Raw genomic sequence first — 25,596 nt, 5'->3', positions numbered from 1 at the left:
CTGGGAATAAGGTAACCTCGGCTTAGCTCGCTAATGGTCATACTAACCATACTCAAAAATCCATCCCTATCACTAGTTAAGCAGGGTTGCCAAATAACTTGGGGCTTACCGGTACATTTCCAGTACCGGATTCATCTCTATCTACAATATGTACACGAAAAAGAAAAAGTAAACTCTTCGCAGCAACGTCTAAGTTTTCCTTCCCGAGATACTTCCATAACAAATTCAACAACCACAACTCTATTCATGCTCCGGCCTCCTCCTCTTGGTATCCGACCCCAGGTAGTCAATCGAATTCCGGCACAGCGGGCACGTATTCCGACCGCTGTTCTCGAACCACTTATACAAGCATACCTTGTGGAAGAAGTGATTGCACGTCCCGCACTTCTTGTCTGGTAGCGTCTTGTCCTGCGCGATGATAGAATAGCAGATGGCGCATTCTTCCTGGTCCTTGAGGGCTAGCGAGATGTTGCGGCGGAAGGCCATCAGGCCGTCGACGAGGCTGAAGTTCTGTAGAATACAGTTAGCACGGAGCAGAGTTTGGTATTGGGTAGGGAAGTGTGCTCACCCCGAACATGATCACGGCCTTGGTCGCCTTCAGCCATGACTGCCATTTGTCCTCCTTAACCGCGACCCGCTTCACGCTGACCACATCAACTGGCTCTAGCGGGTATGACATCGGAACGCGTAGCGAGATAGTGGCAGCGTCATCATCGACTGGGTACCCGGCGCTGATTTCCCGCGCGGTCTTGTTGACCTTTACAACGACCTCTTCTGTCTCGTCTACGTTCTCCTGCTTCGAGGACCAGTCGACCACCTCATCGAGGGCATCCGCAATGACGAGCGGCGAGAAGAACCGCTGCATCCACGATTGGACAGTGTTCTTGGTCTGTTTGGAGGGGCACTCGAGGTACCACATCTTGAACAAACCGGGGATGTACTTGAGTATAAGGTAGAAGAGGTGGATCAGCAGCCAGTTCATGTCACGCTCTGCGGGTTCTGACTCCGCAAGGTCGATGCTGTACGAGACGATGTGCTCTGCCGTGAAGCCTTCCCTGTCAAGGTCAAGCGCTCGCGCGAGGGCATGTCCAAGGACGTCGACAAGAAAATGGAGTAGGGGATCGAGGTGTTGGCCGCCCTTGAGGTTGTCCGTGTAGTCGCTGCGGACTCGGAAGGAAGCCTTGCTGTAGGCATCGAACACGAGATGCCAAGCTAGCAAGTATGAACGGATGGCAACTGGGAACTGAGAAAGGTCCTCATCGGTATAGTCGTCAGGGTTCGGGGCGTTGAGGAGTAGAGACATCAGCTCGTCGGGTAAATTGGCCGCTGGGTAGGTTAGCATGTTCCTCTTCCACATCGGCGAATAGTGGTTACCTTTCTTGTCTATCACAACAGCGAGGTTGATGTCCTCCTGTGCTGCGGGGAGAGCCTTGTGGAGCAAGCCAAACGCCGCCCGCTGTATTTCCCGAGATTCAGAAGCCACAGATTCGTAAATATCATCGAGGTCCTCGAGTCGTACATCGGGAATCTTGCTCACGGTCCGTGCAAGGAGCGAATCGACAAGCTGGTTTGGCTGGTTGGCGGTTGACTCGTGGGGAAGACCGAGAAGCTCAATGAGTGAGGCCGTTGCCGCCTCCTTGTGGCTAGCCAACGCCTCTTCAAGATCGTCGTTGGGCTCCTCGACGGTGCGAAGCGCCTGCATCAACTTCAGCGAAGCGTAAAGATATGGTAGCCGTTCCACCGCAGGATCCTCAGTAGCCCTGTTCCATAGCCAGATACAGTACTTGATCGCTTGATCCCAGTATGACCCATATGTGTCTTTCGTGCCTGGAAGAATACGAGCGATGGCCTTGCAGATTTCAGCAGCCGGTTGATACCCTAGTTCCGCCGGAACAGTTGTCCATTTTGTGAATTGCTGGAGAGCAAGAACTTGCTTTCGTGTCTCGACCGGTACTTCGCCCTCATACACATCGAGGCAAAGGTTGAGCAACACAAGGGACGGGAGAGCGCGAGGAGACCGGTCAGAGAACCCAGGGAAGCCCGGCATCTCACTGATGAGACGGACACATAGCGTTGCGGTTGCTTTGGAAGAAGCCAGCAATTCACCGAACCCGGTAAGGAAGGCAGCCGTGAGCAGAGTGGTGTTCGGCGCGGCCCTCATTATCCCTAGCTTGACCAGCCATTCCTCGAGTGCCGTGGGTGCGCCACCATGGGTTTGGACGAGAAGTTGAAGAAGGGAACTCAGACATTTGGCGGCGTAGAACGCAGGAGGGCTCAGGCCTGTGCTCGCGTGAAGCATGAAGTTGATCAAGCGTTCCACCAACGAATTGCCAGCCATGCTCCAGTCTGTCCAGTCCCCACAGTCCGCAATGACGGCGCGGACTGCCGCCGAGCTAAGGTCGCAGAATTCTTGCACGTCGGCTTCGGTTTCTGGTCCATCACTCCACAGGCCGCCTGTCTGCCCGGATGAAACCTGGTCTCCAACGATAGCTTCGGTAAGACAGAGGAGGTAGACAAGCTCTAGTTGGAACTCTGGTGGTACAGAGGATAATTGAACGCCAGACGCGAGAAGCTTGGCGGTGAACAGAGCCATCCTGGCGGGGATCGAGCGTCCGTTGCTGTCCCGACCGGTTACGGGGGGTGCTGCGTTCGGATTCCCTTGTACCAAGAAGTATGCGCCTCCCATGCTGCTCGTCAAGGACAAGGATGGATTTGGAGACTGCGTGAGAAAGCACGTAAGCTCGTTCATCCACACTGTTGAACTAGGGAAGATGTCCTCTGCTGGCACTGTCCCGGACTTGAGAGCTGCCAGGGCTTGTTGGACCAAAGTGTGGACCTCGAGTGAAGAGGGACCAGCTTCGCTAAGGTGATTCTCCAGTATTCTAGCGACGGGGTTCTGCCCGGTTGGTTGCTCATTGAGCAGCAGCCTTAACCTTCCTGCTTTGTCAGATAGTCCAGCATCGGAGAGCTCAGTCAGTGCGAGAAGGCTAGTAACCAGCCGCAGGTGCATGTCCTCGTTTGCCTGGAAGAGGTCGGGTCTTTTGCTAAGCGTCAGCTCGAGGGTAACGACAGCTGGCCGGGTTGTTTCTGGCACTTCCAAAGAGGAAATAATGTCAGCCGCAATCGCCGTCCAAGATTCCTTTGCTAGAGTGTCGTAGGATAGAGTGGCCTCGCAGATGTCCTTCAGGGAAGGCAAACTTCCGCCTTTGGTATAGTCGTTCCAGAGAGAGACAAGGAAGCTCTGAAGAGCGGGATGATCTTGAGCGTATGTAGCGACAGAAGGTACCCCGATGAGCACTCTCACTGCCGAAACCGCCGATGCGCGATCAGAGAGCTCAAGGGCTGCCTCAACAAGCGAAGTCCAAATGCTCCCAAATCGGTTATTGGTCTCCCCCAGGACGATGTGCAAATCCGAAGCGAGATATGGTAGCGAAGGGGAGGCAGCAATCACATCGTATGTTACCGTTTCACCAGGCGGGTACAGCAACGACAACAGGTTGTTGTCAGCGCAGAGACGAGGACAGTGTCTGAACGCTGACTGAACGACAGCAGCGGCTCCATAAGGTTTGAAGTTCCTCCTAGCCAGCAGGTCAAGCGCACCATGCAAGATTTCCGTCGAAGCTGCAGCGACTGCGGCGGATAGCGACAGGCTGTTACCCCCTTCACGAGACAGGACGTTGGCCGCTAGCGTAAACCAGCGCTCTCCTTCCGAAGCAATGGCGGTTTGCGACTTCCGGTACCCCTCGGACACCTCGGGGAGAGCGTTGGACATGCGAGAAAGGACGGCGTTGCCCAGCTTTTGCCATTCCTCGGTCAGTACGTCACGGTTGCTATCGTCGGAATGTTGGGACACGATCGCCCAAGCCTCGACAAGAAATTCGGGCCGCTGTGGCGAAGGTACGGAAGACTCGGGAGTGGGATGAAGATATTGTCGCGTGAGGTTGGATAGGTTCTCCTCAAGAAAGCTTGATGGCAATGGTGTTTGGCTGAGAAAGATATCGAAGACCTGGGCATAGGATTGGAAGGCTTGGTACCGACCCAAACGAGTCTCGAGCCTGTCAGCGATGCCTCTGCGCATGGAGCCGAGGAAGGCTGTCACGACTTCAAGGGAAGCCGTGCGCTCCGGAAAGGCCCGAAGGAGACGACCCAGTGACTTCCAGTATTCTTCCGCGCCGCCTTGGGAGCCTTGAGCGACGAATTGCTGCAACCTCTGTAGAGGATGCTTTTGGGTGCCCCAAACCTGGGGAAAGCGCTGTGTCAAGGACGTGAAGACGTTCAAAAGCTCGGTTGCCGATCCGAGCTGGCCGATCTTCATGCTGTCCGCGACGAGCGCTTTCCCAACCTGCTGTAGTCGGGGTTGTAGGATTTCGGGCTTAATCTCAAGGAGAGCGCGGAGGAATTGATAGAAAGCCCTCCGGACAAACCCATCATCTGCTTTTGACAGGGTCCAAAGTGCGTCCACGGCCAAATAATCGGCCAAGCCGTCCTGGAGCAAGCCAATGTCTCCCTTCCTTATTAAATGCAAGGCCAAGCACAGGCTGGCGCCGACGGCCCGGTGGTATTTCGCGTCGGAATCTTGTTTCGTAGTAGACCTTTCGTCGCTGAGTGTCTCTGGGGTTTCTTTGATGGCCTCTGTCGCGAAGTCAAGGGCTCGGGCTTGCACGGCTTTCCAAAACGCTTCCTCCTTTTCCTTTGTCTGGAGGAAGGAACTCAAGGCGTCGGTGGCAGCACGTAGCGCGCGCTTATCTCTGTCGAAGGTCCCAGCCAGCCATGGACCCACGAATGCCGGCAGCTTCTTGGCCATGCGTTTCTTCGCCGCGTTGAGGAGGTGAAAAAGTACCTGATGGGAAAGCTCCCGTACTCTAGCAGAGTCGTCGATGGATAGTCGGGGGTAGAGTTCAACCTAGACAAGCGTTAGCAACGTAATAATAAGAAAGGGTTGGATTTTCCAACGAACATATGCATCTATCAGTCCTCCTTCTAAGGCTTGCCCGCCGTCTGGCCCAAGACCCTGGACGTAGGAAAGGATATCCTGCAATGCCTTCTCTTTTGTAGTGCTAGCTTTCTTCAACAGGTTCTTGAAAGGCACCACGACCTCTTGTGGAATGCCGGAAAAGTCGGGAGGCGGGGCCAAGTACGAGAGTGTGGTTGAGGAGGTCGAAAAGCCGCCGAAGCGACCCCCTCCGGATGGGTTTTTGCCGGGGAAGTACATTCTCGTGAATTGAGGTCGTGTGTATGCGTATGGGAAAGGCCGAGGAGGTAGTGGCCGGGAGTAGCAATGAGGGCTGGCCCCGAGTGAGATTTCTGTTGGCGGAGAGCGTTGGTCAATATCTTCTGAGACGCCGAAATTGAGTAGCGGAGGATCCAAGCTTACAAGGGAAACAGGGGAACAGAACGAGGAACGTCTGTTTATATTACTCGGCTAGTCCCTTAACAATAACTGCACGATTGACCTGATGCCAGCTTGACGCATATGCGCATCATCCCTCGCAAGTAAAGAGCTAGGTATCTGTCCGCGGAGCTCGGTTCGGGGTGTTGACGTGCTTATGTGAATCGCATACGTGGGCTCTTGATGGTTCGGAAAGACGTTTGCTACTTAAGCGGGTAGCCAATGCACGTTGTCAGGAGATGTAGGGGCCGAGACCGCAGCCTGCTGCAAGTCGAATATCGCGGATGAGGCGAGCTCAGACAGCATTCTCCAACGGGTCCGGCGTGACTGTTGCGGCCACTTATTTTGGCGGGGTCCCAAAAATGGCCAAGCTCCCAAGCTCTGCCAAAGCGCTCAAGTACGAGGCACGTGATGCGGGGCACTGGGACCGACAAAGTGCGGCGGAGGGGCGTAAATTACCGTTTCCCATGAAATCTCTGACCTTGATTACACGGCGTGCAATCTGTTTTCAACCTTGCAACCTGGAACTCCAGATTACTGTGTTAGGTAACTTTGAATGGGAGTTACACAGTCTTACAGTAAATGATCACCCGACGGAGTCCCCCTCACGAGATGTTGAAACGTGATTTACCCCGCCACGAGCCAGCGACGATGGCACGATGGCTGCGCGACCCCTTGAAGGGATCTCCAATTGGGGAGTGCTTGTCCTGGGCGTTCCAGGGGTTTGTTTTGGGCGGTCGAGCGGCCTCAAGAATGACATCATACGTGGGTCCCTGCCTTCAACCCCTGGTCCCTGGTAAGCACCACCAAGACCCTGGCTTGAGCACGCTCGCACACAGAGACTCAAATCCCCCTCGTTGTGATTGCCAATCCCATGATTAATAAAATGCGGGGGAAGAGGCTCTTCCCGACGGGAAGATAATTGCAAACGTTATTGATGGGAAAGCGTGGCTCTGCTTGTTTCGAGGTTCCGAGCCTTCAGGCCTGGGTACTGTACTCGGCTAACTCCGCCCGTCAGAGCTGAGCGATGTCCCGCGTGCTTCAGGTCGGTCTTTCGGCCTGCGGGCATTCAAGGGTCGGTGGTACCCCGATAGGTCGGTGTCAGGCAGGTTAGAAGGTTTCACTCTCGGCGGCCTATTCCGAGGCTATTCTACAAATCATTAGCATAATCCCTCATTTTTCCTCTCTCCCCCATCGCTTGGACACGTTGCGACTGACTCCCGAAACGAGGTCATCGTGAATGTGCCATGTTCAACCCCCGCCGGATGTTCAAGGGTTGTAGCGCTTCCCTGACTTCCCCGCAGACTTCCTGGCAACCGCCTGCAACGTCAGTGGCTGAGTGTTCAAAGGGGTCCACATCTTCCGGGTGTCCCAGGCCGACTTAGCCGCAACCGTCGAATCACAAAACAGCGCCCGGGAAAAGCGGCCTGCCGGTTGGCTGAAAAAGGGGACCCCACTGGCTGCACGGAGGGTCGATCATCGCCAGGCAAAGGGTCCCAACTTGGAAGTCCCACGATCGCTCACCTGGAGGCGCACCAAGTCAGCCTTCGAAACGCGCAGTTATTACCACGGCCCTTCCCGCCCGCCTTTCTCCCTTCTTTTTGCAACCTCTTCTTCAACACCATCGTCATTTTTGTGATCCGTTTGGATCACCACCGTTCGGTATCCGATTCCCCTCGTGCAGCGCCCGCTCCTCCATGACATCAGCCTTGGCCAATAGTGGCTCTCTTCATGTAAGTTGCCCGTCGCCCTCGGGTTTCCCACGTGTCCCTAAAACTGTCGATGTCATTCATTCTGGCAATTCATGGTTGCATTGCCTACCCGCATTCCATCCACAACTCGCACCCCTCGCCCCTCACATCGACTGACGATAATAAAGAACACCAGGTAGTCACCACTCACGCCAGTAGCATGTCACTGGTACCGTGATCCGCCCATCATGTCGTTGTCAGTTGCTTCTACCTTCGCCCGCCGCGGCCGACACACCAACCCCATCCATCCGGCGGCTCTCGGCTCGCTCATGAGCAGTGCTACCCCTCTCCACCACCGACAGCAGACCAGGGGCTACAAGTTCGGTCGCCTGTCGTCATACCTAGAATCCTACATTCGCCCTGACGTCTACACCCGCCATTATTCTCACGCACAAAAATACTGCGAAAACCTCTATCGCCGGCGAGCGTTGGCCAAGCATGCCCTTGAAGAGGATGCCAAATCGGCACTAAAACGGGCTGTTCACAACTACTGGTCTCCAGACCGGAGGGGCCGTCACGGTGCAGGGCGGTGCCTTAACACGGACGCTGCCCCAAGGAAGACCCCAGATAATCCAAACGGCGTCCGACCGGGCCAAAACATCGAAGATGTCGAGAGGGCTCCTTTGGAACATCTGTTGTTCGGTGACAAGCAAAGCCAGCCGGCGAAGAAAAACAGCCGCTCGGGCCAGGACAAGGCCGGTGGGGAGGACTTCATCGACCCCATCACGAACCGTAGGGTACCCAAAAAGCCGTACCAGTCTCAGTTCGATTCGTTCAAGGCACCTGAGGTCGATGGAGCAGCTGCAAATTCTCCCTTCGTCAACCACTACGGCACACCTCCTTCCCTGCTAGACACGCTCAGCGGGAACAACAAGGAAGTGCGTTGGCACCGAAACGATACTATCGCATCCACACCGAACGCGCCCAAGTATTCAGATCTGCACCGCTATACCGCTGTGAGATACCGAGAGCCCGACGGCAAGCCGTTGGATGAGCAGCCAGCCCCTAAGCATGAGGATCTGGGCAAGTACGGCCCTGTCCGAGCCCACGAACCAGACGGAAAGTACAAGATCGAGTCAGCGGCTCCGGCCACGCCAGAAGAGCTAAACAAGTATGGCGCTGTCAGGGCCCATGAACCAGATGGAAAGTACAAGGACGTGTCTGAGCCCCTCGTGGAGTCAGAAGAGCTCGACAAGTACGGTGCCGTCCGAGCCCACGAGCCTGACGGCAAGTACAAGCTCGCACCCGAGGCTCCAACCAGTCAACAGGAGCTGGACAAGTACGGGGCTGTCCGCAGTCATGAGCCGGACGGCAGGTACAAGGCTGAGGCTGACGAGGCGGCGTCTTCTGTGAAGCCGGAGGAGCTGGGCAAATACGGTGCTGTCCGAGCCCACGAGCCTGATGGCAAGTACAAGCTTGCGCCCGAGCCTCCGATCGCCCAAGAGGAGCGGGGCAAGTATGGCGCGTTTCGTAGCCATGAGCCAGATGGCAAGTACAAGCGCGAATCTGAGGTCCCAACGGCCACTCGGCAGTCAAAGCGATACGAGGCGGTTCGCAGCTACGAACCGGACGTCAAGTATGCGGCCGAGTACACCGACGCTCCTGACGCGGCAGAGCTGGCGGCATACAGCAAACCCATCCTTGCTCATGAGCCGGATGGCAAGTACGCTGCGAATTACGTCCAGGAAGAGTACGACGCAGCAGAGCTGGCTAAGTACCGCAAACCTTTCTTCTCCCACGAGCCCGATGGCAAATATGCTGCGTCCTACGTGAAGCCGCAGCAAGACAAGGCGGAACTCTCTCAGTACAAGGCCTTCCGCAGCCATGAGCCTGATGGCAAGTACGCCGCGAGCTATGCCAAGGAGGAGCCCAACCCGAGCGAGCTGGCCACCTACGGGGCTTTCCGGAGCCATGAACCTGACGGCAAGTACGCTGCCAGCTACGTCAAGGAGCAGCCCGACTCGAGCGAGCTAGCTACTTACGGCGCGTATCGAAGCCATGAACCCGATGGCAAGTACGCTGCCAGCTATGTCAAGGAGAAGCCCGACTCAAGTGAGCTGGCCACCTATGGCGCTTTCCGGAGCCACGAGCCCGATGGCAAGTACGCTGCCAACCACGTGAAGGAGGCGCCTGACTCGAGCGAGCTGGCCACCTACGGGGCATATCGAAGCCACGAGCCCGACGGTAAATACGCCGCCAACAACACAAATCCCCCGAAGCCGGCTGACGTTCAAACCTACCAGGCATTTCGCAGTCACGAGCCTGATGGAAAATACGCCGCAGAAGCGCAAGCCGCCGAGGAAGCCCAAGATCTTGCTAACCACGAGGCTTTCACCCACGAGGATGCGGAAACTCGGCCGCTACCAAATGAGGAGCAGGAAAAAACTCCATATCGCAAGAAGGTCGAGGAACTAATGGCTCAGGCCGCCACCGAGCCGAATGTCTCGGGCGTACCCGACCCGAGTTCACAGAAGACAAGCGATTCCTCCCCCAAACCTGCCAGTCCCCCCTCCCCAGCGCTCTACAAGATCCTCGTCTACGACCCCACCATGCAGTGCATCGAGACGGCCGAGACAACCTCGGTCGTCCCGGACAGCGCTGCACCGCTCTCCCCGGCCGAGATCCTCCTCCGCATCTCCAACCCAGCCAAGTTCTTCCCCCACTTCGCGCCCCTCCAGGCCCAGGGCTTCGAGATCGTCTCGGGCAGCGGCGACGTGCTCATCTTCCGCAAGGTGCGCGACGGAACCGCCGGCACCACACCGGCCGCAACGGCCGCCGTCAACCCCATCGACATGACGGGCGGGCGGCGCAACTACGACTCGAGCGTCGCCGCCGGCCGCTTCGCCAGCCCCACGGGCTTTGTCAACTACGACCTGCCCCCGACGGCGGAGCGGCTGCGGGCTGCGGCCCGCGAACAGGCGTCGTCATCGTCGGTGGATGCTGCTGCTGCTGCTGCTGCTGATAAGGAGCGTGCTAACACGGGCGATGTGCGCAACAAGGGCAAGCGGAGCCTGCCCAAGAAGGTTGCTGTCGGCGCGGCGTGCTTGGCCGGCAGCGTCTACTCGGTCGGGGTGGTGAGCGAGTATTTTAAGAAGGGCGGTGCTGATGGCAAGGGGCCCAAGGGCTTCTGAGGCGGCTTCTGGCTCCTGGGGCGGTTATTACACCCCAACAGCGCTAGTACTTTTTGGTTTTGTTTGAGTTTTGTTTTGTTGGTTTTGCTTTGGAGTTCTTCGGCTGGCGCACACACGGCACGGCACCATGGAGCATTCGGCTTGGGACTTGACATGGACATGACCCGGAGCTTAACGGCGGTTCTTTTCCTTGATTGGTTCGGAAGGGCATTCTGGCGTCACACGTTCGCTTACTTCATGACGGGATGGATCAGACTGCACATACCACGGGAACTATGGGTTTTGGGAGGGTTTGGGATTTGGGATTTGGATCGTTTAGTTCGTGATGCTTCCGTAGAGAGTGTATCAACCAGCTGGCTTTGCTCTCCAATTATCCCGCCTACTGCTATGATGATGATGCTGTGGTGGGTGGCTCCTTGATGTCCCACACGTGTGATGCAAACAGCTTCTGCGCGCACCACTCCAGGTTATGGCAATACTCGGGCATCTCGTGTCTCTCATTTTGTGGTATCTAATGATCGTAGCCGCGCTCCCCGCGCTCCCTGGCCTGGAGCCCGCCATGCTCCCCCGTATCCGTCCGTCCATCCTACCCCCGGTAAACGTAAAGGCCAACTCCCTAACAAAAGAAACATCATCGTCTCATTGCGTATGCCGATGGCACTCATCAACCGAGTGTGTCATAAAAGAACGTAAAAATGAGAGACCGAGAGAAACAGCAACGCCCCGAGTGAAACCCATCAGATATGCCACCCCGTAAAACAGTGATACAGTAAAAAAGGACAAAAAGCTCTAGAAAGTAATACAGGGAAATAAAAAAGAAACGAAGGGAACAAAAAGAAACGTCAAAAAAAGAGTACAAAGATAGAAACGAACAGAAAACCGAGAAACCCCCAACCACATCCACCCGACCCTCATACCCTACACCTCACTAAACCCGCCCCCCTCCTTCCCCGCGCCACCACCCATATACTGCCGCTTGAACAAGTCATGCTTGTACTCCTGTGCGCTCCAGCTCTGGCGGCGGTCGAGGGCGGGCTTCCAGGCGCCGGTGTGGGACATGGCGTGGGTGGAGGCGCTGTCGGCGGTGATGGCTTGGTCGGTGTTGTTGGTGGCGGTGGTGGGCTGGGTATGATGATGGTGGTGGGGTTGTTTGGGGGACGAAAGGAGGGAGGCGGCGAGGTCTGCGATGGCATCGCCTGGCGCGGTTCGGGGTTTGGTGGCGCGGTTAGTGGGTTCGTTGGTGGAGTTGGACATTTTGTTGGTTGGTGTCCTTTTTGGTGGAACAAACCAGGGGTTGGTGATGGTTGGATGGTGTTTTAGTGGGTTTGGCGCCTTGTAAGAGAGGCCCCGCTGGTGGTGGTTGTGGTGTTTGTATCCCCTCGCGATAGAGGATGAAGGAAGGTGTGGAATAAAATGATTTTGGGGGAGGGGCAAAGAGCGCGGTAGAGAAGTTAAAATAATAAAACCAGAATCCATCCGCCTAACGATTCTCGATCTCATCGTGCATGATCTCTCCCTCTTCTGCTGGTTCGGTGATGTCGTCGGCAGGGGTGGGGCACGCTTATCCGGCTTATCGGGTTGGAGCCAAGACTGGTATCGTGATCGTCATCGCCTCTTCCAACCCATCATCAGCTCGACGATGCTCGCCGTGTGATTGCGCAGCATCACGCTGGGTTCCGACGACACCATCGCCTTGCCACCCGGGCTTCCATCGCCCCGGCGTACTCGCCCTCGACACGTTCACGTTACCACTCAGCCTAGACCTTGGCGACGGCTTGGGCAATTGCGCGCTCAGTCTCGCCGGCGGCAATGGACTCCTCGGACTCCTCTGCATCCTCCAGAAGCTGCGTCCTCCCGGGCTGGATGAGCCCGGCGAGGGCCGTCCCATCGATCGCGAGTTTGGTATTTTTAGCCTTCCCAATGCTGCCGCTGGATCGTTGACCTTCTCGCCAAACGACTCCCGCACAGTCCGACGCGTTGACCTCGACATCATCGATCGCGGCGAGGTCATTGGCGGCTGCAACGATGAGCCTTTGTGCCACAACCTTTGGTGCACCCATGTTTTGGCGGGCAGCGGGACCATAACGTCGCCTTCGAGCTCGGCGGGGTTCGGAGTGCTGCCAATCGCCGGAGGCCCGGCATACAGCTCCGACGCCGGACTGATTATTGACCGCGACACGCCCGAGTCGCCTCGCGTGTGCCGACTCCGCCCCTGTTCCAGGCTAGTGTCGTCCCCATATGTTGTCGAAGGCGACGACCCTTTCCGATTTGCGGCTCTTTTTTTATACCGCCGAACTAGAAGGAACGCGGCCACCCAGAGGCTAATACCGGCGACAACTGTTACCACGACGATGACGACAATGCTGGTGGTCCGGTCCAGTGACCCGAGTCCTCCGCTTGAATCGTTCCCGCCGGTATTCGCTGGAGCAAGGCTCCGTGTCGGCTCTGGCGCGTCAAAAATATGCGTGAGGCCAGACCCGGCCGAGTCCCTGGTAATTGTGGTTAACTCCGTCGACGTTTGGGTTTCCCCGCCGTCCGGCGCCGGCCGGTTCTCCTGTTCCCCGGTTGTTCCTGTGGCGGGACCAGTGGTGGTAGTCGACCCCATACCGGGGGTCCGTGTCTTTTTGGAACTTGTCCTAGGGAGTTCGAGGCCTGGTGTGAGGGGATGGGTTTCAAACTTGGTCAGGTCTGCCTCCACCCATCGAATCTGAATTGCTGGTCCGACCGTTGAAAGAGCGCCAGGCGTTGTTCCACCACTCGCGAAGCCCCATACACCGCCGCGAAAGTCAGTCAGGTCGGTTGTGCAGGTCAATCCGCTGGGCACGCAATACACGGCCGTCTCTCCAGGCGCGATAGCGGGGAAGCCCTCGTCTGTCCGGGTTTTGGTGATGCTGCAGTTTGGGCCGACAACGAATCCTCGCGGGCAGATGGCAGGGGAGTAGTAATGAAAGCCGGCTCTGGCGATGTTGGTCCTCCACGAGGGTGGGTCGCAGGACGCTGGGCCCGTTGTCGGAAAAGGCGGGTACTGGGAGAACGACCTGGTGGTCGTCAGGAGCCAGGAAGTGGGACAGGGAGGCGTAAATACGGATGTTAGTGCAGCTAGCGGTGTTGTGCCGCCGTGCGCTGCAGTTGGAGCTGACATCGAGCCCATGTGGCGTCGACGAACACCCCCGTCAGCCAGTTGGGGCCGACAAAGAAAGACGCGATCGGAAATCGCATCGTCCCCGGACCGCGATGGATGGCCAGACGTCTACCTTTAACCATCTTGCATTCGACGGTAACACAGCCATGGAGATCTGAGAGTGCTAATCCTCTCTGTTCTGCCGCAGTCCATCCATTTTCATCCTTCTTTCTGGGGAGAGGCAAAGCACTATGCGCAACGATGACATCCGGGACGGGCGCCATCCCGGACGGCGGGTGCGAGGCGGAATCTCGGTCGAGAACTTGCTGTGGTGCCCAGGATCACCCGGGCCGCTGAAACCAGCAGAGAACCTGGCCCTTGCATGAGCGGCCCATCTGTTGGTGCCTGCAGACCCGAAGAGCCTCGCGAAGGAAGCATCTGCGGCACAGTGTATCACGACATCCACATGCCAAAAACAGCACCAACCCCACCATGAAATTCATCCAACGGCCCCCACCCCCGCACCTCGACGCCGAAGCCCTCCTTCATCACCATCACGACCAACACCAACAGTTCCAACAAGTTCATGAGGCATTTATTCAGTGACGCGCAAATGCCTGTGCTCGCCGCCATCACGTTCCCAGTGCTCCGGGGCCATCCTTGCCAACAACGGCAGGGAGACGATGCTCAAAGCTTGGCCGTCCAATGCCCTCCAACCTACACGGCAGTAACGCCGCCTCCTTCGGTCCACCGCGTGTGAAATTTTCCAGAACTTAATAAGGCCAAGCTGACCCCGAGCCCAGCAGCATGCTCAGGTACGGACTTGATGACAGTCCCCCATCCCTAGCTGAACCCTTCTTTCTCTCGCCATGCATGACACGTCCTCCGCTCGGCCCCCGGGCCCCGCTGCCACACGTCCGCGAAGCGTGGAAAAACTGTCCAAGTTTCAGGTCGTCCCAACAACCAACCACGGCTGCCAAAAGAGACGCAGGACAGACGCGGGCTTGGCAGCTGTAAGCGTGCGGCTGTGTCCGCTGTGATGCCAGGCACTCGGATTGGGACCTGGGCTGAGCACCCTCTGGTCTTGGCGCGTGCCGCTCCATACTTCCAGGTTCGGAAGGTCACCACCACCACCACCCACACACCACTCGCCCACACACACGCACCCGACACACATACCCAAATTCCCGCGAGCGGCGTCCCAGTTGGAATCTGAGTGCAAAATACAAAAGGCCCTCGGCTCCAACTCATCCGGCGGCACACGTCTGACGTTGCCAGACGACTTTGGAATGTGATATAATGATGCATCCTGCACCGCCTGGATACCGGTTTGTCAACGGACTGAAACTATTTCGGCGTGCAAGACTTTGAGCACCTGCGTCCCGTCCGTGTACCTAACGGAATAAGCCGAATAGTGAATTCCAAGAGCTGGTGACGCGGTCGGCACGGACAATATTGGCCACGGCTTACGCCGGAAGTGATCTCGAATGGCTACACAGAAATCGAGCCGGCGAATGTCAACGTGGAAATAAATGAAGACTTTATCATGGTTCTTGAAAAGGGTTGCCGTCCATCCAAGATTAAACCTGGACCCCCATAATCCACGGCGTAATCCGGCTCATTTGGTTTCTGTTCCAGTTTTCAGGTCGTCTTTGTGAAATGTTGGTCCTTCCATTAACAACCGTCCACGACTTGGGAGTTGACAGCCGAAGAGTCCAACTCAGCCCGGAAGCTAACCCTAACCCTAACCTTGGTACCAATCACAATGCCGAGGCACGACGTGGGCGGAAGTGGGCCTGTGATCTGCAACTCAAACTCAATCGCAACCTTATCGCGGCTCTTGAGCCAAGCTTGATCTCGTCTCTCTCCCCGCCTCAACCAGACGTCCCTACTCATCATCCTGAATTGAATCAAAATGGGTCCCAACCCAGGTCAGAAAACCGTGCTCATCACCGGGTATGTTTTTCATCCCTTATATTGCATTTCGTAATTTGCATGAAACTTAGGTACCTAACTGACTTCATCCTTCAGGTGCACTCCGGGCGGCATTGGCCATGCGCTATGCATGGAGTTCCACGCCAAGGGTATGCCACCCACAAACCCACAAGCTCTTTAACACCGCCTCGCTGACATTCACCAGGCGTGCACGTCATCGCGACGGCCCGCAACCCGGCCGTGCTCTCCGAGATGGCAGCCATCGGCATGACCACCCTCGCCCTGGACGTCACCAAAGAGGACAGCATCAAGGCCTGCCACGACGACGTCTCCAAGCTGACGGGCGGCAAGCTCGACATTCTCGTCAACAATGCGTTTGTCCCCCTCCTCCTCCAGCAACCGCCCTCTATCACACTCTATCACCCCCCACACATAGTATCCAACCCCCAACTAACACCACCCCCCAGCGGCCGCACGCACACGCACCCCGCCACGGACCTCTCCATCCCCGACGTGCGCGAGACCTTCGAGACCAACGTCTTCGGCGTGATGGCCATGTGCGCCGCCTTCTCGGACCTGCTCATCACCGCCCACGGGCTGATCATCAACATCGCCTCGCTGGCCGCCATCACCCCTTACGTCTTCGGCTCCGCCTACTGCGCGACCAAGGGCGCCGTGACCGCCTACTCGCGCACGCTGCGGCTGGAGCTCAAGCCGTTCGGGGTCCGGGTCATGGTGGCCATGACGGGGACGGTGCGGAGCCAGATTGCGAGCCGGACGCATCGGACGCTGCCCGAGGGGAGTATCTACGAGAGGGTTAGGGGACTGTTTGAGAAGCGGTTGACGTTCTCGCAGAATAATGCGACGGTGGATACGGCCGAGTACGCGAGGAAGTTGGTGGGGAATGCGCTCAAGCCGGAGTGGCCGCTGATGTTGCGGTCGTGGTTTGGGCGGGCGGATTGGTTCTGGGCTGGGGGCTGGGCGAGTGGGGTGTGGTTCTCGACGTGGTTTGGGGAGTGGTTGTTGGATATTGTCATGTATCGGATGATTGGGATGAAGCAGTTGGAGGGGGTGTTGAGGGAGGAGGAGAGGAGGAAGAAGTTGGTGTGAGGGGGTGGTGGTTGCGTGGTGTGCGGTTGTCGGTACATTGATTGTTTGTGCTATCGTTACTTGGTACTATGAGATGTTTTGGACGGGTTGCTATGTTATGTCCTTCTATTATAGTTGGTTTCTAGCTCGTGATCATGGCAAGCCCCTGTGGACACTCACTTCGCCTCTGATTCAACCCCTGTCCGCGTAGTGCGTGTCAAGACTCCGTCCGAAAGCGGTAACACGCCGGCAAGGCTACCTTGGGTGCAGTCATTCGATGGCGGCGGCTTGTTTCGCCGAAAATCGCTTATGATATTGGGAAGGGAAGAAGAGAAGTATAAGCACAAGGCGACCGATGGGAGGGCCTGGTCCCTAGCCATCATGGCCTGGCAGAGGTCAGTCTCCAAGAGAAAAAGAAAAAAGAAAACACAACGCACAACGGATAGAAGTGTGGTGTTTGAAATAAGGTATGTATTATGAATCCCTACGGCTAAATTGTTGAATTCCATCGAGTCCGTGGGGATATAACTATTCGTCTAGAAGACAAACATCGCTCCAGCATGCCGTCAGCACTCTTTTGAAAGCACTAGTTACCTAGATCTTCATTTTAGAGAAGGGCACGTCCCCTTCCGCAATGGGCCCCGTCGAGAAGTTATACGTTTGCGGAGGCGGTTCAGGGTACTCGGGCTGCTCAGAACACGCAGGCTCTGGCTCATCAATGTCCATTTTGCTCTCTTGGAAAGTTGGTAGCTCGCCAGATGCGGGAGCAGCAGCAGGCGGGAAAGAGAAGCCCTCGAAAGTGACAACGCCGTCGGCCTTGACTTTCGTCCACAATGATGGGATGGTTTGATCCGGAGCCATGATCTGAACGGGACCCTTCAGCTTGCCCTCATCGGCTGGTGCAGCGTCGGCAACATCATTGACCGTAGCTACTAGGGAAGGGTCGCAGAGTGCATCTAGCTCATCATCGCCGAATGCTGCAAAGCCGGTGACCGATAGGTTGGTCAGGCTGACAGGGGCGGTATGTTGCTCATTTAAGGTCTTTTGGTAGCTGAAAGCACTGATGATGCCGCTCTGCCCCTGGCTCGTGGTGGCTGCCCAGTTGCGAGCCTCGAGGCACATGGCCACGACATCGGCGATATCGAGGTCCTGGCCGTCCTCGCGGACCACGAGGACGTCGCCCTCCACTTTAGGGATGGCCTTACTGATTTCGTCGTGGGACAGGTGGTCCTGGTCGTCGGGAACCTCGAGCATCAACTCGGAAGCGCGGCCGTTGCTCGTATCCCCCGGCAGATAATCCCACCGGCTTTTGTTTGTCTCTAGCGGAGGGCTTGGGATGGGGTAAGCCCTCAGAGGATGCTTGACTCTTTCAGATAGCGGGGTGATGTTTCCCAACTTGATTTCACCGGGGATATGAAGGCCACGGATTGGGTGGAGGTGGTCGACCATGACAGAAACAAAGGCGCCATCGTCCGGGTGCAAGCGTTCCATTGCAGCGCAGCGGATTAATACACCACGGAGAGGCGCGGCCAAAGCAGGCATGTCGTATTTGTCCGTGTAGCAGTAAATCTCTGCGGTAAACTGATTGGCGTACCAGACGAAGAAGTCCAAGACGTCCTTGAAGTCCGCCGTGGTGACACTTTCGGCAACGCCAGTAGCTGAGTTTACACGAACAGCGGCAAGGGTGCCGGTCCAAGGAAAACGAGGAGAGGGCCTTTCCCAATTGTCATTGAAGCAGGTAACCAGCGCCATGTTGAAGGGTGAGGTGCAGGACCGGAACATGATCTTGAGGTCAAAAGGGAGACGGCGGCCGGTGATGGGGTTGGTGGTGACTGTGAACGTCACCACGGGCGAATCTGGGGGTTCCACAGAGACATCGCAGACCAACCGCTCCACATGGGCCTCCCACTGGTTTGGGTCGACGAAGATGATGTCTGGCTTTTGTTTCCCCGCTACGAAGATGAAACCCCGAACTTGATTTGCGTCGTCATCGGGTCCCTTCGTCATCTTAAATTTGTAGCATACCTTCCGGTGGCGGGGGAGATATTCTACGGCGCACTCTTCGGAACAGTAGAGGATGCCACGGCATTTATGGCAAGCCACGAGGAGGGTCTCTGGGCCATGGGGGGCGAGGCAGTTGGCGCAATGCTTTTCCTCCGGTCGTTGGAGAGATGGAGCCCTGCCCGTGATGCTGCCATCAGCCCTGATAGAGATGAGCTTGGGAGTATTCACTGCCATCGCTGTGGTAATGACGCTAAATCTGTCCTAAAAAGGCGATGCTGTGACCAAGCTGTGGTCAAGCTGTGGTCGAAACCCCAACTGACAAACGATGTCAGTATTATTATCAACCGAGATTTCCCACAACCTTGAAGAACATTCAACGTACGAGCCGGTGAGATCGATGATCAATCACCTAAAAGACAATGTGCCAGCGGATAATGTTTCTTGGCCGTGATCCGTGGCCTGTTGGTTGTGTGTGTGTTGTGGTCGGGGGATAGGAAACCCGTTTTGGATTCTCGGTGCGGTAGGTAAGGGAAGGAGGACTAGGATACTTGAGAAGGGTATGACTACTTTTTTTATCTGTGGGCAATGCTCTCAGGGCAGTACAATGAATAATAACCCAAGCACAAATGTTCGTTGCGGCGTTACCCTAGGTAGGATAAAAGGGGAAGACACATCACAGTGCCTGAACAACCAAACCATTGTTGGAACATGAAGTACTGACGACCATAGTAGGGCTGTAACCGGCGGACAACCGTACTGATCATCTCCCTACAAACTCAAACTCTAGTTCCTCGTCAGTGTTGGACGGGTCAACTTGGGCGGGTGCATGTTAGTTGTCATCGAACATTTGCTGGGCTGCTTCGTTTCAAACCGGTTTTTAAGCATGATGGTAGTGGGGGTTGCTAATGCCATTGACAACTGGTTCGAGGCAGTTAGCAACTATGAGTGATTAATGCTAAATACTCTGCTCTATTAGATCCCTTCCTCCGTGGTTCTGAAACTACCTACATGGCTAGGTAGGTAGGTAAGCCTTGTGGGGGTCGAACTACTTGACGATTACCTAGCAGACACGTAAGCTCCGTTGCCGAATATGATAGGTAATCACCACGCAGGTCGTAATGGGGAGTTGGGCCGCGGATAAAAGTGTAGGTAAGGGGAGCGGAACAAGACCCCCAAGCACATTGTTGACACAACTCCAGTCCCTGCGCCTGGTGGCCGGGAGTCTATACATAGACTTGTGACGAAGCGAAGGTTTTTGAGATTCCCCATTTAGACTTCTAACGACTTGAAGCCCTCGATAACTTCCTGGTTAGCGCTGATGATGATTTTCATCCATCGTCTCACCTGTCTGAAGTCCCTGATATTGATTCCTTGTTCAATCTCGCACGAGGTCTAGCTGTTTGTACCTTGGGGGCAAATAGCCAACTATAGAGCATGTTATGCTGTGCGGTAAGGAGACACTTCTGACGGTATTGCAACCGAGTTTGGGAGTCGGCCTAGATCGTGGTATTGAACCGCTCGCCCAGAGTTGATGGAGATGTATCCTTGTGTTTGGGCCATCCAATGAATGAAAATGGGTACAACAATGAATGCACAGGTTTGTGATTGGTGACCGAGCTCAGCCGGAGATGGAAGACAAAGCAGAAGAGAAAGCAGACATCGATCCAGGGCCCAGATTGTAAGTAATATTTGTACAGGTAACCAGTATTCAGCATGGGAAGGAAAGAGGCAATGGTGTCCTGCTTAATATAGATATTGCATGTATGTACTTGATAATTCATCACGGTGTGGCCTTTTTTGGTTCTTTTGAGTTGGCCCGATGGGAGGAGCTGAGAACTCCAACAGCAATCCGCTTGGGGGGGAGGTGGATCTGGAAAGGGAGGTTTCGGGACAGACCCTTTTACTTGGCTCGTAGGTTCGTCGAAGAATAATGCCTTTGGTATGTCGTAACGGTTATTGAACTTTCTTAAAGGAAAAAGAAACCTATGAGGGTTGGGAACCAAGTTAGCTGGCTTTGCTCAGTTGTCATCAATGCGGCAGGGGAAGTGCAGTGTTCGGAGCTTCAGTAGGTGCAATTATAATCACAGAAAGATCTCATCCCCGTCTTGAAACATAGTTTTTGAACCTGATATCATCACGGTGCTCGGGATTTGGAAGTGTAGGGGAAGCATTGACTTACGGGAAGAACAAAGGGCAGGGCATTGAAGCACTCTCGCATTGTTGGTGGAAAGTGAAGAATTGATGGGAAATCTTGAACTTAAATTGGCGAGCTGCCCGATGTGCCAAGCCGTGACGGCCAATAGGAGAGCTCACAGAATCGGGGGGCTGCGGCCCGCCGATAAGCCTGCCTCGCCATGCGGCGGGACCAGGCAGTTAACTCAGGTACAACCACCATAAACCACTGCACCATTCTCCCACAACAGCTGAGTGGTTGCATCTGTCAAGACCTCTCCCTTCTCTGCCCAACCACGGACTTAAATTTCTTCACTGTATTGCATCCTCGGCATATTCCCATAATGGCCCTTGTTCGAGCGCTGAGGCTGCTTGCTGTTGGGTCGCTCATCGTAACGTCAGTCGCAAAGCCCGTTAACCCGCGATTCGAGAATGGCGACGACGACGATACGCCGCTGCCCCTGGTCGTTTGGCATGGTAAGCAAAAACGTCCTCCGATGACTTGTAAAGTCTAATGTTGCTAACTATACCTCTTTCTAGGTCTCGGCGACAGCTACCAAGCCGATGGGATGCGCCGCGTAGCCGAGCTCGCCGACGAAGTTAACCCCGGGACGCTCGTCTACCCAATCCGTATGGATGAGAATGATTCTCGCGATCGGTATGCCTCCTTCGTGGGTAACCTCACCGACCAAGTCGCCAAAGTTTGCGACGACATTGCCGCCCACCCGATCCTCTCGACCGCCCCGGCGATTGACGCGCTCGGCTTTTCCCAAGGCGGCCAGTTCCTGCGCGCCTATGTCGAGCGCTGCAACAAACCGCCCGTGCGCAGCCTGATCACCTTCGGTTCGCAGCACAACGGCATCACTACCTTCCGCGAGTGCGAGCCGACCGACTGGGTGTGCAGGTTCGCCATGGCCGTCCTCAAGGGCGACGCCTGGAGCAGGACGGTGCAGAGCAAGCTCATCCCGGCTCAATACTACCGCAACCCTGAAGAATACGACCAGTACCTGGAGAACTCCAACTTCCTTGCCGACATCAACAACGAGCGCGAGGTCAAGAACGAGGAGTACAAGAAGAACATTGCCAAGTTGGACAACTTCGTCATGTACATGTTTGAGGATGACAAGACCGTCATCCCCAAGGAGACGGCTTGGTTCGAGGAGGTTAACGGCACCGAGAACACCCCGCTGCGCGCGCGCAAGTTGTACTCGGAGGACTGGCTTGGCCTGCGCCAGCTGGACCGCAAGGGCGGGCTCAAGTTCCGCACCGCGCCAGGCGACCACATGAAGCTGTCTGAGGACTTGTTGAAGGAGGCGTTTGGCGACTTCTACGGCCCGTTGAACCTGCATCCCGGGCGGTCTGAGCCGAAGCCGGTGAACGTGCATGGCGATGATCTTTGAGGGGGACGGGTGTGCATGTACACAACATCCCTCTGTTTCTTCTTTCTACGGCACACATCTTCTTGTCATACTGGACTGGACTAGGCGTATGGGTGGTTCTGGTTCTGGGCTCGGGTTCAGGCTTAGCGCCTGGGTATTTGTTCGCAACAGGAGAGCGGGGCAACGGGTTTAGGGATCTTTGTCACATGGGTGGATATGCTACTCAGCGATCACGGCAGCTTGGGAGCGGGATAAGGCGTTTGTGGGAGATGGCATATTGCAGATAGCGCGGAATTGGCTTACCACTGGTGATGTGCGGTTATGCTATTGTGCTTTCCACGAGACACGCGTGACCTGTCACTTGATGCGAGCACTCATTTACCAGGGCGGGCATTGGCAGACTAGCAGCTCGGTTGTTTGGCTGGGGCCGAGGGCAGGCGGTTTTCTCAATTTCCCCTCCCCCAGGACCCTGATGGGGAATGTTGCAGCCCGCGCGATGGATGTATTGAAATTCAACGAGCCCTTCGTACTGACGGCCAGGTATGTACCGTACAATGGATACATTCACCGGAGACAATCTTTACCGACACGTGCTAGATACGGAGGGCGGTAAGGAGGCACTCGACTTCAAACCCTCAGCATGCTTTTTGTAAAGCACAGGTGCCAATGATAGACGGTGGTACCCCTGTGCGAGCCATGGGACTCGCCCAGCGCCCAGATGCCGAGCGAGATGATGGCTGGAAGGGATGGTTGCGTGCTCGTGTTGTCGTGATTGAATGGGTTAGGGTTGGAGTGAAACACTCAAGGAACATGAAAACCCAAAATCTGGCGGCTGGGGTCACGTTGAACCTGTAAAAGTGGTATTTTACGCTGAAAACCCGCCCTTCCGCAGTAAGACGCGCCGCCTGGGTGGGCCTGCACACGCCAAAACGCGCCTGGAAACAGGCTCTTCCTGGGAAATCGCGTCTGCAACAGGTCAGACCACGGCACGGTCCCGCAGACACGACCACGACCTGCATCTCTCTTAAATACCAAAATCCCCACCACCCCGGCACACTGAAGGCCTCCTCCGACCAGGCCACCTCTACCAATTCCAAACCGCCAGTTGAACAAGTTTTTTGTTCTTGCTTCTGGTCCTACTTTGCGTTTTCTTCAGGCCTTCGCTTCCTTTCCACTCTCCTGTGCACGACCTCGACTAACACTCATAAACGCGGTACCAGTTTGGTTAAAGTCCGGCACGGGGGAAAGGGCCGCATCCGACGCGTTTTGACGTGACCACCACCACTTCGACCTCCGGCCCACACTTTCAGAAGTGTTTTCGACTCTGTTGGAGATTCCTATTCGCAACTATTGTCATGACCACAGCTTGACAAATTACAATATGGACTCCTCCCCGTCAACAGGCCGCAAGGCTCTCGAGCCTACGCTCCCTACCATAGCCGGCGTCAAGCGCCCTGCTCCTTCGCTTCTCCCGGCATTCGAGCCCTTATCTTCTTCACCAGGTCTGCCTCGGCCCGCGAAGAGGCACGCAAACTCGCATGCCTTCCTCAAGTACCCGACGCCGGTTGCAACCTCCAGCACGGGGATTCTCTCGTCGAGTCCCCCACGACTCGGATCACGCCCGGCCCCTAACCGAACGCTGTCGACACTATCCGAACGCGCCCCCCTTTCTAGCGTCCCGTCGGTGCAGCTCAATGAAAACGGCGAGACAATTTTGATGGGCCGGTCCAGCAGCTCGTCGCACTATCAGCTCTCGGCGAACCGCCTGATCAGCAGGGTACACGTCAAGGCGCGATATGTCGCGGCGACCAACCCGCTCGAGCCCAACAAGATTGAGATCATCTGCAACGGCTGGAACGGGTTGAAGCTCCACTCCCAGGGGCAGATGTGGGAATTGGCCAAGGGCGACTCGTTCACGTCGGAGACGGAAGGTGCCGAGCTCATGGTCAACGTCCAGGATGCGAGGGTGTTCGTGCGGTGGCCGCGTCGGGATAAGGACCAGGACGCGTTGGGCCATCTGAGCGATTCAACCTGGGACGAGTCCCCGCGTCCGAGGGCTGCGAGGGCAGGGTCGGAGCTCCACGGGAGCCCATTAAGGCGGACGACGCGTCTCACCAGCCCGGAGTCGCCCACACCGGCCAATGTTTCGACCTCCAATTCAAGCCTGGAAAGCTTGATGGCGCGTGGCAGCGAAGAGGATGACGCACCGGTGGAGATTTATGAGGATGCGAGCGCGGACGAGAAGTCGCCCGAGTTGCCCAAGGCCCAGGCCGCTGCTGCCGCGAGCTTCATGACCAATGTGGCCGATAGCTTCTCCAGCGACCTAAGCGACCCGCAATCCGACGGGGAAAACGACCTCAACGAGAACGACCCGATCCTCCACTCGTTCGGTCCGTTCGGCCCCAATATCTCCAGCCGTCTTGCGTCCTTCTCGACCATTACGCCCAGGAAGCAGTCCCTCTCCCGCAACCCGCTGGCCGGTGTCCTCGAGTCTTCGCCTCTCCCTGCGCCCTCCCCGCTGGGGCCCGCAGACGGGAACTCGGCGACAAACGCGCAGCCCGACCCGAGCACGGCCTCCCTCGCCAACCTGAGCCCCGAGGCACGGTCCACCATCACCAACCACATGGTCAACCAGCTGGCCTTCTCCCGCCTGTCGTCAACGCCGCTTTCGACCATCATGAACAACCTGCCGACCGAGGAGCGGAAGATGGTGAACAAGGACCAGCTGCGCGTCATCATCGAGTCGACGCCCTGCCTGGGCATCATCCGGCGGCAGGGCAAGGACGCGGCAGGCAAGCCGCTCGAGAGCGAGTATTATTACACGCCCGAGCTGGATACCGACGAGCACCGGAGGCTGGCCGTGACGGACGGGCTGCGGAAGCCGAGCCTGAGGAATTGTCGGAAGCAGCACAAGGTGAGTTTCATCCATTTGAGTGTCCGTCAGGAGTTAGTTTGCTGACTTTGTTCCCTTGCAGCAATATTATTGGAAGCGCCCCAAGACCCCTTGATCGTCACCCCACCGAACTTTCGATGGGAGTTTCACGGGTCTGTATCCTTATTTTTTTGTCATCACCACACCGCACCGCCCCTGTGGAGGAACATGACGACGGCTGGAGGGGATGGCTTTTTATTTGCTTGCGCCTGTGCTTGGGAAGGTCTCACATACCCCATTTCTGTCAGATATTTGCTGGGTTCCCTATCCCCCCATCTGTAATGCTCTTCTTTTTGCTTTAGGAGGAGCTGCATAGCGCAAGGCGTATTTTGTTGGTGTATAATTGTTTTTCATATTTTTTACTGGCGAGGGATGTCTTGCGTGAGGTTCGACCGGAGGATACCTCCTGTCAGGTCTGTTGGGGTATGGAAGGTCACCAAAAGAAAAGCTGTGCTTAGGAAGGCGGTTTTGGAGGGCTGGGGGTGGGCGGCGGTACGGTTTGTGATGTCTATGTAGTGATGGTTATGGACAATGGATGACTGGCGAGCCTGCGCTGTTATTGATAAAGTTCCGATCATGTTGCTGAGTGATAGGTTTTGTTGTGGAGAAGGACAGTGAGACGGATGTACCATGGCGATGACATAGCAGTCAACAGGTTTGTCGTTGAGGCTTCGAGGCGGCCTCCCGCACCTT

At 56.2% G+C, this 25,596-nt stretch overlaps 8 protein-coding genes across 8 annotated transcripts; 4 read left to right on the top strand and 4 right to left on the bottom strand.

Annotated features, from left to right (window-relative positions):
* On the bottom strand, positions 1–5,437 carry B0H64DRAFT_182239 (uncharacterized protein). Its single transcript, XM_062798937.1, has 5 exons — positions 5,375–5,437; positions 4,958–5,304; positions 1,375–4,903; positions 569–1,326; positions 1–510 (listed from the first exon to the last, which is right to left on the bottom strand). Exons 2-5 carry the CDS (start codon positions 5,210–5,212, stop codon positions 241–243), a joined length of 4,812 nt encoding a protein of 1,603 aa, XP_062657738.1. The 5' UTR covers positions 5,213–5,304; positions 5,375–5,437; the 3' UTR covers positions 1–240.
* Positions 5,438–7,173: 1,736 nt separating this feature from the next.
* On the top strand, positions 7,174–10,658 carry B0H64DRAFT_400152 (uncharacterized protein). Its single transcript, XM_062804044.1, has one exon. The coding sequence runs from the start codon at positions 7,329–7,331 to the stop codon at positions 10,269–10,271; it is 2,943 nt and encodes a 980-aa protein (XP_062657737.1). The 5' UTR covers positions 7,174–7,328; the 3' UTR covers positions 10,272–10,658.
* Positions 10,659–11,189: 531 nt separating this feature from the next.
* On the bottom strand, positions 11,190–11,525 carry B0H64DRAFT_443309 (uncharacterized protein; the record flags this gene model as incomplete). The annotated part of the gene is made up of 1 exon (XM_062806703.1): positions 11,190–11,525. One exon carries the CDS (start codon positions 11,523–11,525, stop codon positions 11,190–11,192), a length of 336 nt encoding a protein of 111 aa, XP_062657736.1.
* B0H64DRAFT_182121 (uncharacterized protein) lies at positions 11,453–13,531 on the bottom strand. Its single transcript, XM_062798936.1, has one exon. The coding sequence runs from the start codon at positions 13,420–13,422 to the stop codon at positions 11,842–11,844; it is 1,581 nt and encodes a 526-aa protein (XP_062657735.1). The 5' UTR covers positions 13,423–13,531; the 3' UTR covers positions 11,453–11,841.
* A 1,682-nt stretch (positions 13,532–15,213) lies between these two features.
* Positions 15,214–16,595, top strand: B0H64DRAFT_361539 (uncharacterized protein). Its single transcript, XM_062801738.1, has 4 exons — positions 15,214–15,348; positions 15,424–15,476; positions 15,533–15,701; positions 15,795–16,595. The coding sequence occupies exons 1-4, from the start codon at positions 15,308–15,310 to the stop codon at positions 16,435–16,437; spliced, it is 906 nt and encodes a 301-aa protein (XP_062657734.1). The 5' UTR covers positions 15,214–15,307; the 3' UTR covers positions 16,438–16,595.
* Positions 16,596–17,010: 415 nt separating this feature from the next.
* B0H64DRAFT_475714 (uncharacterized protein) lies at positions 17,011–18,654 on the bottom strand (the record flags this gene model as incomplete). The annotated part of the gene is made up of 1 exon (XM_062808116.1): positions 17,011–18,654. One exon carries the CDS (start codon positions 18,652–18,654, stop codon positions 17,011–17,013), a length of 1,644 nt encoding a protein of 547 aa, XP_062657733.1.
* A 2,282-nt stretch (positions 18,655–20,936) lies between these two features.
* On the top strand, positions 20,937–21,992 carry B0H64DRAFT_375033 (Alpha/Beta hydrolase protein; the record flags this gene model as incomplete). Its single annotated transcript, XM_062802390.1, has 2 exons — positions 20,937–21,069; positions 21,133–21,992. 2 exons carry the CDS (start codon positions 20,937–20,939, stop codon positions 21,990–21,992), a joined length of 993 nt encoding a protein of 330 aa, XP_062657732.1.
* A 1,179-nt stretch (positions 21,993–23,171) lies between these two features.
* On the top strand, positions 23,172–25,121 carry B0H64DRAFT_181945 (uncharacterized protein). Its single transcript, XM_062798935.1, has 2 exons — positions 23,172–24,885; positions 24,947–25,121. The coding sequence occupies exons 1-2, from the start codon at positions 23,353–23,355 to the stop codon at positions 24,977–24,979; spliced, it is 1,566 nt and encodes a 521-aa protein (XP_062657731.1). The 5' UTR covers positions 23,172–23,352; the 3' UTR covers positions 24,980–25,121.
* Positions 25,122–25,596: the final 475 nt, after the last annotated feature.

This window comes from Chaetomium fimeti (genome assembly GCF_033439085.1).
Source record: "Chaetomium fimeti strain CBS 168.71 chromosome Unknown B0H64scaffold_5, whole genome shotgun sequence".
Lineage (NCBI taxonomy): Eukaryota > Fungi > Ascomycota > Sordariomycetes > Sordariales > Chaetomiaceae > Chaetomium > Chaetomium fimeti.
This window is presented reverse-complemented; position numbering and strand designations above follow the sequence as displayed.

Coding starts and splice junctions, on each gene's coding strand:
- B0H64DRAFT_182239 (XM_062798937.1), bottom strand. CDS start 5,212: ATGTACTTCCCCGGCAAAAACCCATCCGGAGGGGGTCGCTTCGGCGGC. Junction 4,904..4,957: donor GAGGACTGATAGATGCATAT/GTTCGTTGGAAA, acceptor ACGCTTGTCTAG/GTTGAACTCTACCCCCGACT. Junction 1,327..1,374: donor TGTTGTGATAGACAAGAAAG/GTAACCACTATT, acceptor TAACCTACCCAG/CGGCCAATTTACCCGACGAG.
- B0H64DRAFT_400152 (XM_062804044.1), top strand. CDS start 7,329: ATGTCGTTGTCAGTTGCTTCTACCTTCGCCCGCCGCGGCCGACACACC.
- B0H64DRAFT_182121 (XM_062798936.1), bottom strand. CDS start 13,422: ATGGGCTCGATGTCAGCTCCAACTGCAGCGCACGGCGGCACAACACCG.
- B0H64DRAFT_361539 (XM_062801738.1), top strand. CDS start 15,308: ATGGGTCCCAACCCAGGTCAGAAAACCGTGCTCATCACCGG. Junction 15,349..15,423: donor AAAACCGTGCTCATCACCGG/GTATGTTTTTCA, acceptor TTCATCCTTCAG/GTGCACTCCGGGCGGCATTG. Junction 15,477..15,532: donor CATGGAGTTCCACGCCAAGG/GTATGCCACCCA, acceptor GACATTCACCAG/GCGTGCACGTCATCGCGACG.
- B0H64DRAFT_181945 (XM_062798935.1), top strand. CDS start 23,353: ATGGACTCCTCCCCGTCAACAGGCCGCAAGGCTCTCGAGCCTACGCTC. Junction 24,886..24,946: donor ATTGTCGGAAGCAGCACAAG/GTGAGTTTCATC, acceptor GTTCCCTTGCAG/CAATATTATTGGAAGCGCCC.